This window comes from Aplysia californica, unplaced genomic scaffold (genome assembly GCF_000002075.1).
Source record: "Aplysia californica isolate F4 #8 unplaced genomic scaffold, AplCal3.0 scaffold00470, whole genome shotgun sequence".
Lineage (NCBI taxonomy): Eukaryota > Metazoa > Mollusca > Gastropoda > Aplysiida > Aplysiidae > Aplysia > Aplysia californica.
The window spans coordinates 285,559-299,476 of NW_004797740.1; the positions used below are offsets into that span (position 1 = coordinate 285,559).

At 39.8% G+C, this 13,918-nt stretch overlaps 1 protein-coding gene across 7 annotated transcripts in view; it reads left to right on the plus strand.

Annotated features, from left to right (window-relative positions):
• LOC101850900 (la-related protein 1B) overlaps positions 1 to 13,918 on the plus strand; it is a 75,991-nt gene that overhangs the window by 1,281 nt on the left and 60,792 nt on the right. For all 7 annotated transcript variants that reach the window (XM_005105416.2, XM_035971604.1, XM_035971606.1 and 4 more), the window contains exons 2-3: positions 6,719 to 7,053; positions 7,476 to 7,883. In XM_005105416.2, the coding sequence (XP_005105473.1) occupies positions 6,783 to 7,053; positions 7,476 to 7,883 (679 nt within the window). In that variant the 5' untranslated portion in view covers positions 6,719 to 6,782. The remainder of the gene's footprint in view (positions 1 to 6,718; positions 7,054 to 7,475; positions 7,884 to 13,918) is intronic.

Consider the following 13,918-nt stretch of genomic DNA (forward strand, 5'->3'; position numbering starts at 1 on the left):
GGGGGGTTCAAGGGGGGCCTGGCCCCCTGAGGTAAAATAAAATCTTGGGAGTTACAGTTTTAACCAATAATTTGATATTTTACAGTTAGATTTGAAATTTTCTTGAAAATAATTGATTTACGACAGTTTTATTGGCTTTATTTGTGATCTGCAGCAAACAGTACTTGTACTGCAGTTTGACCCCTGAAGCAGTGCATCTGTGTGCGGGAGTGAAAGTAAAAATTTGGCTGTAGTTATTCGCACAGGGTGTGTGAATACTATGGAATTGTATTCGCACAGGGTGTGCAAATACTATGCAATTTTATTCGCACAGGGTGTGTGAATACTGTGAATATTGTGAAAATTTTATTCGCACAGGGTGTATGAATACTGTGTGAATACTAGAAATGTTATTCGCACAGGGTGTGTGAATACTATGGAATTATATTCGCACAGGGTGTGTGAATACTATGAAATTAGATCTATATTCGCACAGGGCTCACAGGGTGTGTGAATAGTACAAAATATTATTGGCACAGGGCGCTTCAAAAGAAGGATGGAAATTATCTAGATCTAGTCTAGCATTTCCTCATTTTTTCTTTTTTCATCCTTTTTCGCGTAGGGACAACGATCATGGGATAGATCTAGAAATCTAGATCTAATTCTAATTGTGCAAGCAATGCGATACAAAAAACCCCCCCAACTCAAATTGGAATTCATGTTGTGTATTGTGTCAATGATAATTACTCAAATCTCTCTTTTTTTCGTTTGTTTTTCTGTTTTCCTTGCGCTAGAGAGAGAGAGAGATGAGTGCATGCTTACTTTAACCCTAAATCTGAAACAAGTTATACTAGCACTAGATCTAGATATAATCTAGATCTAGTGTCCAGTTGTTTTAACATTTAAAGCCTTTGCCAAAAGGTGGGATACCCGGGTGGACAAACGAGGTCCAAAATCAACGTAGGTTCGGCCCTGTGCGAATAAAATTATTTCTTATTCGCAATAATTCTTACGCGCATACGCGGTGTGAATAAAATGAAATATTATGCGCACACCCGGTGTGAATAATCACTTCCTAAAAATTTACCTTCAATTCTATGAAACAAATAATAGAATCTAATCTAGATTTCTTAGATCTAGATCTCCAGATCTAGGTTTCTACATTCTAGATATAGATCTAATTAATGGGAGATTTATTTTGCCTGTATATCATGAGTAGAGATTTACTTGTATTTTTAGTCTAAAGCAAGTGGTTAATCTCACCCGGGGTGAAAATAATCCATGTCTCGCTATTCTCACCCTTACTGGAAATGACCTTAGGCCCTAGAGGGATATTAGGGCTGAGGTTACCAGAATGAACTTGCTTCTTGGGTTGTCAGTTTGGAGCCAAATCCCAGAAATCTGGTTCTTTTGGATCACGTCTGGCCCGCAGAATTTCAGGGAGGACTTCCGTAACAAGCAACCGCTATTGATTTAGATTATACTCAATGCATTGAATGGCCATCAAAATCAAGATGAAAGACCGAAAGCTACTGTTATACTACCTGGTCATGACAAAATTACTGTAAGTTGCGCATTTTTAGGCCCGTTTCAAAGTTTTGAAGATCTGAGCCAGGGATTAGATCTTGATCTAGATCTAGTTCTCAGTCAAGGCGCAGCCATTGTTGACCCTACAGACTTAATCTACTTTCGTTCTTTGGGAGCGCAGGTTTGCCAGGTTTTCTTTCAGTTTCTAGCCAAATTTTCATCTAGATTAGTTCTGCTTTAAATACACATATATAGCAGTAACGAGCGACCACTATGAAACAGGTTAGAATAGAAATTTACGAGTTGGGGTGAGGGGTAGGGTAAAGGGTATAGGGCGGTAGGGGGCAGTGTTACTGTAAGGGGTTAGTGTTACCGTTAGGGGTAGGGTAGGGAGATAATACAAGAAAGCACTGAGGTCGCGATTGGTTGCCATGGAATGCTTTTTCTAGGTTCTTTTTACTTCCTTTTTTTCTTCCATTCAAAACATGTGCGAAATGAAATGGTTGTTTATATAATTTTTCTCTTCATCCGTTACCGCGACACGGGCGCACGAAAAAAAAAAGGTAGACAAGTGCGGAGAAAACCGCGCTTGTCCACATTGGCAACTCAAACAACGGAAGTCATCCCTTTTATGCAAATGAGGTAGACTCGACTCAGAAATTTACTTTTGTTTATTTTGTTTTTTTAAGCAGATCGCATCAGCTTTCGTAATTTTGCGAAGGAACCGCTACAAACTCTTTCGAGGTAAAAAATGATTGCATTTTTGTAATTTTGAAAGATCATACACTCCCACTTAACTCAAGTTGGTTCTTGAGAATTTTTTTGACCAACTTCTGTCAACAGTGGTACGCTTTTGGATTACTAGATTTAATCATGTTTGCTTCTCTCACTGACAGAGGTTCGAATCACAGTCTCGTTGCCTGCAGATTTTTCTAATCATATTATATACATTTTCAGATGTTAACATGTCCCTGATTTGATAATATACATTACAGGTGAAGAGACAAATGAATCCCGGGGGGGTGCCACTGACTGAAGTGTCTTTAGGGGGGACATTTCTTGTTCTAATTCACAGTAGAAATTGGTCGAAAATTTTTGTTTAGGTCGGATAAGTCGGATTTTTGTCGGAAATATTTTGTTCCGACGGAAATGGTTGGATAAACGTCGACAATAAAAGGAAATTTGAGGAAATCTTAAGTTGCCTCGGGAAAGACCCGGGAAAATACATAAAAGGTTTAGAATATTTGAAAACCAAACCCGATAGCGTCCCTAAGTTCATTTAGTCGGTCGCGATCATTCAGCTTTTCCCGGTCTGAGAGTACGTTTCATGCGAACAGGCGGCTATGGCGGCAGAGGCTCGATCGGGAAAATCTAGATCTACTTTCGCTTTCACCACCACCCTGAAATTTGCCGATAAAAGTCTGATAACACAACATTGTTGTAACATGCAGTTTGTGCATTACAAAGGCTGAGTCGCTATGAAAATAAATCAATATTTGTCACATGTGTAAAAAGAAAAGAAAGTTATACAAGCGTCTTGTCGTGCTAGCCGTCGTGACTGGTCACTGAACATGCGCGTTTTTGCATGTCACACACATGATGATAGGACGTCGAGTGAGTACCGCGAATGTTAGGGTCACTAAAGTTCATTTTAAGCAGGGTTGGGTTGATTTAAATCAGTTGATTTAATCAACTTGATTAAAAAAAAAAATCAGTGATTTAAATCACTTTTTAAAAAAATTATTTTTATTCGGTTTTTACACATTTCAACATTCAGAATTCCTTTCCTTGGTTTCATAAAACAGATATAAGGTTTAGTAGACTAATATAATCATGCTTAAAAGTCTGATTTCCCCCCTTTCACTGTAAAATAATACAGTATTCAATTTACTTTTTTTTCCATAATTGAAATCAGAGCTGGGTTGATTTAAATCAGTTGATTTTAAAAATAAAAATCAGTGATTTAAATAACTTTTCAAAAAAATGTATTCAGTTTTTACATATTTAAACTTTCAGAATTCCTTTCCTTGGTTTTATTTTAAACGGATATAAGGTTTAGTAGACTAATATAATCATGCTTAAAAGTCTGTAAAATAATACAGTTCTCAATTTACTTTTTTTTCATAATTGAAAACCAGGGTTGGGTTGATTTAAATCGGGTCGATTTAAATCAGTTGATTTTTAAAAATTTAAATCAACTTGATTTTAAAAATAAAACTCAGTGATTTAAATCACTTTAAAAAATGTTTTCTGTTTTTACATCTTTAAACATTCAGAATTCCTTTCCTTGGCTTTTATAAAACAGATATAAGGTTTAGTAGACTAAAATTGCTTAAAAGTCTGCTTTTCCCCCCTGTCACTGTAAGTAGTAAAATAATACAGTATTCAATTTACTTTTTTTTTCATAATTGAAATTTGCATTTTCTTTTTCTTTTTAGACAAACACAAGCGCGTGCTCACACACACACACACTGTAATAAAAATAAAATGCAAGTTTATCTATGCATAATTAACCCCCCCCCCCCACCCCTTCCTTTTAGACTGACATTTTCTTCATTTTTGTCTGTAGCCATAATTCACTGATATAGCAGATTACGGCTTTCTAAAATTGCAGTTACTTAAATTAATCATTAGTTAAAATAAAGACAATGCATTTTGCACTAAAAGAACATACTTTTAGCCACCAAAAATCCCAAACTGTGTCCACATTAAAAAAAAAAAAAAAATCCGATTTAAATAAAAAAAATCTGATATAAATTTAAAAAATCGATTTTTAAAATTTTTATCAAAAAAATCACCAACCCTGATTTTAAGTCTGAGCGTTGCGAAGTATAGGACTCCGGGGTGGCGGGATTATTAATAAAAAAAAAAAGATACACTCAGGTGGGGGGGGTTTAAAGGCAACACCAGGGGAAAAAAACTGAACTTGGTAGCAAATTTTAGCATTAGCATTTAGAATTTTGACTGCAACGAGAGCTTTCTGCATAGCGCGTGTTGTGCAAGACTTGTATTCCAAGTTTCTCATTCATGAGATGTTTTCAGGCTGAAAAATAGCTGAGATTTTAGTGTAGTTGCACAAAACGTGGCTACCTTGGAACATTAATTGGGATTGCCCCAGTGATGTAGTCAGCTATCCTAAGATGTGTACAAAAAAGCTCCTTCTATGTGATTCTCTTTGACGAGAGCCGTAACACTGACAATGGCAAGAAACAGCTTGACTTGTAGTGGTAGGATTTTTAACAATGTCATGCTCATAACTGTGCCTGAACTACTGTAACTACAATAGGGTACTTTGCTGCTTTTTCTTTCCTAATCTTTACTATCGTCATTTTCCTCTACTTTAAAAAAATGTTTGCCACACTCTTGTGACCCGCTATTTCTAGGGTGCCTTGATAGTCGAAGTAGACTTTGTGCTGATGAAGCTAGAGAGATGAGCAGAGTAATCTGATTCCCTGTAAGGACTTCTCTGTTGACATCCACCCCTTGGCGCTCATATGACCTTATGCTTTTACGAGTGCCGTAAAACCTCTACTGAAAAAAAAAGACAAAGGAAGGCAAGAGAACACAAGAAAACACAAAGTCAGTTATACTTTCTTTCTTGCCCAACCAAATGCTAAACCTTATCTTTTACACAACCCACTCTAAAGTCCGTTCTTTATTGCGTAGGCTGGAGTGGTCACTAGTTATGAAAATCCCAACGAATTTAATTTTGCTCTCTGTGGCTCTTTTTTGGCTCCAAACTTCAAATGTTCAAGAAGGGGAAAAGAGAGGCAAAAGAAAAAGGAAGAACATAAAAAAAAACCAAAAATGAATTGCTTAATTTTAATTATTAAACTAGTTAACGAGATTTAATACTTTTCCCCCAACGCCGAATGCCGACTGTAAGTAGCTGTCCTTTTCCCCACAGAACGCCGATCGGCGACGGTGTGATATAGCATGTACTGCACCTGTGTCCTGGTTCGGGTGGATAGTGTTAATGCCTTCGCCCATTTGGTCTGAATAATTTGCAACCCTTTTCCCAATTGGATTGTTTTCAAGAAAAGTCTTCAAATATAGGCTAATTCAAATTGGCGTTAGTTTACTCATGGATGGACCCGTCGCCATCTTATGCTCAAAAACTCACTTTAGTCTAAAGTCTTTCCTTTTAAGCACCTCAACCCATTCCCACCTTCCCGGCAGCGTGTGTTAGGAAAACGGGCAGATTCCAAAAGTCTGTGTCATTCGGTCAAGTGCAGCTGTTTATGGTGCAGAGCCCTTATGGTGGCTCAGTAAGTCAGTACCACTTTGTCCTCTCAAAAAGCTAGGAGTAAGGCCAACATTCGTTTGACAAGGTGTTTACAAATTTTTGCGCCTTTGGGTTGTAAGTGAAGGCCAATGAGAGAAATTAACAAAACAGCATCGAGTTTGAAACTTGAAACAATCAGCTGCCTGTATTGCATGTTGTGTATTGATGTACAGTAAAGATCAAAGGCTTCAATGACGTGTCCCATCTGTTTCTCTTGTTTTTGCAAGAGTCAAACCAACAGCCAATAAGTACCCCCCACCCAATGCCTCTTTTTTTCTTAACTAGACAATGATGAGCCTGCTGAGGCTTTTTTTTATCACGCCTTTACACATATCCTTTTACCCTAACCCTGTCCTTGACATCCCAGGAAAAGGGACTATTCATAGCCATGTTAAGATTTTTTATCTTGCATTGCTTTTGCTCATCTTTTTTTTCTTTGTAGCTGTCTTCTTATTTTAAAAAAAACATAAGTGAAAAAAAATGGTTACAAAATCCAGGAGAAAACCGGAAGAAAGCCTGGAATTTTTTAATTCTTGATGAGTGGGAACCCCTGAATTGATCGCTTTTAAGCACTATCCTGTAAAATACTGTTTTGAGAAAATTGAAGATAAAGTTTTTTGGACCCTTGTTCAGTTTCTTTAAAATAGTTTTCTTTATAACCATACGAATATGTACGCTCCAATGAAACCAAACTTATCCTATAGGTAGGGCTGTGCCCTCTTTTGGTGTAGGTCAAGGTTTCTGGAAACCCCCGAAATCTGGGTTTGCCCGCTTGTCCTTAAACTTAAAGGCGACCAATTAAGGAGTCCTAATTTTATTTTTGTTGTTAAAACTGGAGTATGCTGGTAACAGATTTGCGAGAAGCTAATTATTGACTCACAATATTTTATGAAATGAGATGGTAACGACCTTTCATTTGTTTTTCAGAATTGTTCCTGTTTAGTTTGCTGAAAAGACTGAGACGCGCAGTTATCTGGTTCACACTGAAGGGATGGCCGCAACGGCTGCTGTTAAGAGTGGCCAGGCATCGGGTCGATCTGCACCTAACAATAATGTCCCTGTGAAAACAGAAATGCCACAAGATGGTGTGAAGAACATTGCTTTGACTGAAAAGGTCAATACAGTTGAAGAAAAATCTGGTGGAAAGGAGGATGTTGCAGCTAAGAAATATGTTGATGCTCCACCTCCACCTACTAATGCTTGGGCAAAAAGAAGTGCAAGTCTGAGTGCTGATAAAACTCAAGGGCAATCAAATTCTGAAGGTCAGTCTTAAGTGTGGTTGTGATTTACTTGACTATTGTAATTGCTATTCTTGTAAATTTTGGATTCTTTCAGGCAGTGTGAAAGAAACCACGTTGCTGTTGATTCATATTCTGCTTGGATGTTGTCTTTTTTTTTTCTTTTGTTCCGTGGAGGAAAAAATTCATTTCTATTATATTGGAAGAACCTGACTTGTGTGGGTTGACGTTTTCAAATATGTGTACTTCTTGCCACTATTTTGATGCAAAAAATACAAGCTCCTCTGGTAGGAGCAACCCCCCTCTCCTCTTAGCTTCATCTGGGGAGGGGGGGGGGGGGCGAATAATAGAATTTCTTTTGAGTTTTGGGGTAGTATCATCTTGTGAAAGGTTTCCATGACGGTATTGTGTACTTTTGTTTAACATTGTACTGGCTCTTATTTCAGATCCACCGCCTGTGAGCGCTGAGAAAAGTGCAAGTTCTGTAAACATCACAAGCACTTCAAGTGGTAAGCCAGCGAATGTTGCCAAAGCACCAAAAGGTGGAAATGGCCAAAAAGTAGACAAACCAAAGCCAGAAAAGACTAAGGTTGAAAAACAGAAGACTGATTCTAATGGCGGTAATAGTGGAAAGAATCCTCCGGCTGACCAAAAGGCCAAGACGAAAATGTTTGGGGAAGATTATGTTGAAGCCCCTCTTCCTGTGGTCAATCCGTGGAAAAAAACCAACAGTGCTGCCAACCCAACAGCTGTTGGATTTCATGGTGAAACTGACCCGACTCCAGCGGCGGCTGCTGCCCCTGTAGGCACTCGCAATAAAGAGGTCAAGGCAGCAACAGCTTCCATATCAGTTGGTGAGTTCAATTTTTGTTTCGTTTTTAGATTTGCTTGTCCGATCATGTCTTCTTTTCCTTCTTTGTGGTCCCCTGCTCGTTCTCAGAGGTAGTTGACTGCTGGTTCTTCAACCTGCAGTGCAACTGATTCTTAGGTATGTGACTGTTTTTCCTCCTAATTAGGGCTCATTGGCTTCAGGTAGCTGCATGATTCTAATTTCAAAGGTGCTCAGTTTTTGTACTGACTGGAGTATTTTAAATTTTGATAGGAATTCATTTTGAACTAAGCCCGGGTAGCAGTGGCAGCTTATCGATTAAGACCACCAAGGGATCTTTCATGTGAGCAACTTGCCCATTGGACCTCAGAGGTTTTTCAATCTTATCCAAGGTCAAGAAGGCTACCCTAAGATCAGGGATTTGACTGAAAGACAGCAGTAAGAATGGGCCAGGAGTAGCAGCAGAAACGGGGGTAAAGGAACAAGGGGCTTGGGGAGAATGAAAATAGAGAAGTTGATAGAACATGACTAGAGGTCAGGAAAGAAGGTGAAAGAAGAAAATTTTAGACATTAAAATACTTTCGTTGCTGTCAGGTTTCGAACTCAAGATCTTTTGAATGTGAGGCGAAAGCTGTACCTCCAAATCATAAAAGTCCCAATTTTCTGTCTCTGAAGTTTAATTATTTTTCACTACAAGCAGAACCATGGTTATTATTGTAGATTATTTTATCTCTTAAAAGGTTCTTGGGGCGTCCTGGAAATCCTATTTTGGTAAATACTCCTTTGGGTCTCAAAGTAATTTCTTGAGTCACTGTCGAGCTGAGCATCTAGTAAATTTGCATGGTTGATTCTACACTAACGAAATTGTTGCTGTTTTTCTTCTTCGTTTTGTTTTCCTTTTTTATTCCTCTTTGGTTTTTTTTTTTCTTGTTTTGTTCCTGCATTTGGTAAGCTTAAGTAGGTTACTGGAGGCTCTTGTGTCCTTGAAGTTAAGGTGTTCACCTCTCATTCAAAGGTCTGCTGCTTCTTCTTTCCTCTCAAATATCTATCGTCCTTATTTCCCCTCCTTCTTTTTTGTGTTTGTTACGCTCTTGTAACACTTCTAATCTTCGGCACTTATATGACCTTATTGTGTTGCAAGTGCCATAAAACACTTACTAAAACAAAACAAAAGGTCCCAGGTTCGAATCCGGGTAGCGGTGAAAAAATTTTCTTTTTAAAAATTGTCTGTTTTCGTCTCCCCTTTCTGCCTCCACCTCCTTTGCCCCTTCTCTGGGTTCCTGACTCTTTCTGCAGCCTTTCTACTGCTACTCCTTGGCCCCTTCTTACTTCTGTCTTTCAGCCACACCTTTAATCCTCTGGTAGGAAAGATCTACATCTAGCCTTCTCGGACAGGGGAGAAAAATCTCGGAGGTCCCATGTGCAAGTTGCGCACATTAAAGATCCCTTGGTGGTCTAAAATCGATAAGGGTAGCTTTGGCCGCCACCATGGCACAATTCAAAATTTTTTATCAACTGAAAATATTAAGGGTGTCTTGCACCCTCATTTGACCTGATGCAGTTGCGAGCGCCGTAAAACACTTACAAGGGGGAAGAAAAGTAGGTAACTGCAGTATTTATGTTTAAACTCCAGCCTTCTAAGTACTTTGATGGAATTGATACCCTCTGATTTTATTTTGTTTATTTATTAATTATTTTTTTTGGCCTGTTGGAGAGCCGAATCAGATTTCCATTTATGTTGTCTCTTTTTTTCTTCTTTTTCTTTAGTTGTTTCCGTCGTATGCAACTGAGAAATAGCATGAAAAAACAGGTTTATTTGCAATATTGCATGATCTCGCTATAATATATATATTATCTGTGTAGTAAGAGAATGGATAATCTATCATTTATTCTTACGCAAGTTTTGTCAGTGATTTCTAAAGAAATACATGACGGAAATGGCAGGTACACAGTGGAAAATTAGAAATACAGTCGGTGGGCAATTAAGTCATTTTCTGTGTCCAAGGTCTTGTGTTAGTTTTGTCCTAATTTTTATGAAGATTAATTGGAAAAATGGTTCGTGTTTTTTGTTGGAATAGTGTGTATCATACCTCCATTGACCTTTTCATTACTGGGGTGGGGGGGGGGGGGGGGGGGGGGTGGATACAGAAGAGATTCTCAGTCATTTTTTGTTTATAGAAGAAATACGTGTTCCATGTTTGTGTTTTGGAGCATGACATTAATTTGAATTTTTAAAAAAGTTTTGTTGTCATGCGTTAAAGGAATTAATGTAACAAGATCTGTTTAAAATAAAATCTGGGTAAACATGGCATTTTAATGTCTTTTAGTTTGGCCTGTAAAAAATGTTCATCTTACAGCCAGTTAAAGCATATAGCAAGATGGTGTATGCTTTCTTCAGACCAGTTTTAAAGACTTTTGACATGGATCATGTGTGCTTTTGTCACTATTTCTTTGGGGAAAAAAACAACTACATGGTACTTTTAATATTTTATACTCACCCGCGATGAAGCCCTGTCCTTGTGATATTCTTACTTTCTGAAGTCCAGGTTCCTTTTCTTTGTTTTATTCTCCTACAAGTTTAGATGTGCTTATATAATATCAGACAAGCTTCAGAAAGGAAGAAAATCTAAAAATCAAGACTTATTCTGTGTGTTGTAACAGTTGCTGTCGATCACCAAGTTGCATGCAATCGTTAAGGGGAAGTGACCCTCATGGACGAAGACTGTGTTTCTTGGGTTATATCCCTTAAAACCCTTGCTCCAAAGGACGTGTCACTAGTTATACAAATGTATTAGTCATGCGTAATTAAGCTTGCAGTTATTTTCATAAGTGGACCTCCACCTTGTACTTCCGTCTGTTTGAGCAACTTGCAATGACTGTTACACATGTTGACTCTGTTCTTTTTTATGTGGGCGTTTGCGTTGATCAGGCAGTCCGTGCCTAACGGGTTTTTTTTTTGGTTTTTTTTTTTTGGGGGGGGGGGTTCCCCTATATGTTTTCTTCAACGTTGCACCTCGTGGCCACTATTGCGTTTAGTAAGTTAGGGAGGGGGGGAGTGTCCTTCGCCCCGAAGCTTGTCTCTTTTCCTGGTGGTGCTTCTTTTTTGTGTGTATTGATTGAGAGCTTATAATTTCCTTGCAATGCGCTTCTGTTCAGTTACTTCCCACAATTTTGGGTTTTTCGTTAGCTGTAGCCGAAAGGGTGGAAGGAAAGGAAGATGACGGCTCGTCTTTGTCACAAGCAGCATCGGCTAACGTCCCCTTCTTTCTGACACATTCAACATACCCACGCACACAACACAACCCGTCCGAGGGTAAAAGTCATAAAATCGACCGCGACTTCGGCCGTGGCCAAGGGAGATCAGAGATTACCTGCCCCTCTGGGACTTTCATTGATGGCGGCGTTTACGGACTGGAAATGTAAATATATCCTCCCTTGCAGCGAAGGTACAGCAAACCGTTTTTTTAAAGTGTGGGGTTTGGGGGGTGTTGGGTTTTTTTTTTTTTTTGTTGAAAAAGAAGGGGGGGGGGGTTGTGGATGATAGAACTAAGAATGATCTTGTGAAGCTCTCCAGTCTGTGGTTGTGAGCGACTCTTGTCACAATACAGACGTGAAGTATTATGATTCAGGAGGACACGTGTACAATCCGCTATGGGTGTCACACGCGAGTAGCAGGGTTACAAACGAAACCCTGTTGTAACAATAGTTGCAAGACAATGTTTTGACGTGCTATTCGTCCGGCGCATATGTTATGCTGACAGCCGCTGGAGAATTGAAAGTTAAATTGCACAGATTGTACAATCATGATTCCGTAATTGCTTACTTATATTGATAAGGGCATTCATTTTTTAAAATGTAAGTTTGATCGTAGCTTCCAATTGATTCACGCGTTTTCGTGTTGTGTTACGGAAGTCAGGGTGTCCGCTTTTTGAAGTGACCGCCCTACAGATGTAACTATGTATTTTTATTAAAAGTTGTGTGGTTTGTGCATGTGTCAGAAGCGATGTGGGTGGTTGGCGGGTGCTCTGGCGTGGTTTGCTTCTTCTTTCCTATCAAACATCTATCGTCTTATCTTCCCTCCTTTTTTGGTTTGTTACTCTCTTGTAACACCTACTAAAACTCAGAAGCGATATATCATCATGAGCAGCATGCACCGCCATTGAACATAGACTTCGGGGGCGTCTGCACCTGCTGCTCAAAGTGTAATGTATACATTATTTCCAGATGAGTGGAGCTTTTATTGTGGCCGTCTTTTTACATGAAAGAAATCAGTAGTGTCGTTTAGTTGCCAGGTGGGACCCCTAGATGTTTGGCGCTGTCTTCGTCTAGTGTTGTAGGTGGCCACGGATCAATCATCCGGCTGGGGTATCCTTGACTTTGGATTGTTTGTTTTGAGCTTTATGATGGCCTTCTACTGCAAGAAATGAACAGCTGTGTGGTTAGACTACAAGTCAACAGAAAGTAGATACAGAAATAAAAGAGCAGGTGGTTAGAGAGCGCTATTTGTATGACCTGCCTATTTACTTTCCCTCTGTTGTTTCTGTCTGTTTGTCTTACTCTTCTCAGCGCAAAATGGCCGTTATTGCGTCGATGTACTGTTATTTACTCAATCTCAGAAAAGAATTGAGGTTCCTGCGCCGTTGTTATCTCTCTATTTTGTTCTGTCTGTCTTTGTATTTCCCTGCACTAATTGGCTGTTATCATGTCTGTCGGTCTGTGTGCTTCTCTTTTCCCAAGCACACCAATTACGTTTACTTTTTCATACCAAGGACAGATGGAGGTAATAGCAACATTTCATAAAGAAAGGTGAAGCAGAACGCCCCCCTCCTCCCGCGACCGATTTGGCATTGTAAAGATACTTCGAAGCTTAGTTCAGGATTGCAAATCACACACAAATATTATGGCACGATAACGGTCATCTCGTCACGGGGACGAAGAAGTTCCACCGGCTTCTAGCTCGACAAAGAGGTAGAATAGAGGCAATGGGACGTCGCGGTGCGCCCCCCAGTCAATAAACAAGAACGGTCTATTGTTAACAGGACAGAGTAACCGTTACCGCGTGAGCAAACTAATGGTAAGTGTAGACATTTTTGCACATACTTGGCGTTCGTCGCTGTCCTAGACTTACATCGTTTGTTATCGCCGTTGGTTTAGCCAAGGCCGTGTGGGCAACAGGTGTTATTGTCGGGTTATGAAGCACACTTAGTTTTAAGTGTAGACGTGGGGGGTTGATGGGCGTTCTGGTGTACGCCCAGTGTGCTTCTGTATTTTTGTTTGTTTGTTTGTTCTTTCTTTGTTTTTTGCATATTGAACTTGTCAGTATTTATCTAGTTGCTTCCCTCGCGAAAATTAGTGATCTGTAGGCTAATGGTATAGACTTGCGCGACTCGGGGACATCATTATTGGCAATCACACTGGAGCTCATCAACATGCACACTACCCGTTGCCTCTGGCAAATCGCCTCACTGAAACCGTATACCGCCTCCGTGTATTTCACAATTCCAGTCGTGAGGTCAGGTCGACTGACTGTCACTTAACTGCCATGAAGAAGAAAAAAAAAGGGGGGGGGGGGGGTAGCAAACCAACAGCGTCACAACACCCGCCGCCCGTTCAAGGGAAAACAACCGCGCTCGTACAACCTAAAACAACGTGCAGGTGTACACACACCTCGCTAGCTTACGCACAGCGCCTCATCCGCAGCCCTTTTATCCTCTCTGCCTCATTAAATGGTATAGTGGTCAAGCTATTTGACTTTTTGCTTCATGCAAAGTATTGTGTAGGTCCGTTTTTTACTTTTCCCCTGTAAAGAAATGTTTACTACGAGTCCATTGCAGCCGAGGTGGGTCGGAGCAGCCCGCCCTCTAGACAAAATCAAAATGTCACTAGTTTCTATGGCAACAAAGCCCTGTGCTTTAAATCTTCATGGCATTTTCGGGTAGTCGGAGGGTGTAACAAAAAGCTTCCGACAGTTGTATCCCTGTGTATGTGATGTAAATGCGACTCGAGAGGTATGCCCTGTTCGCTCCATCTCTCTCTCTCTCTCTCTCTCTCTCTCTCTCT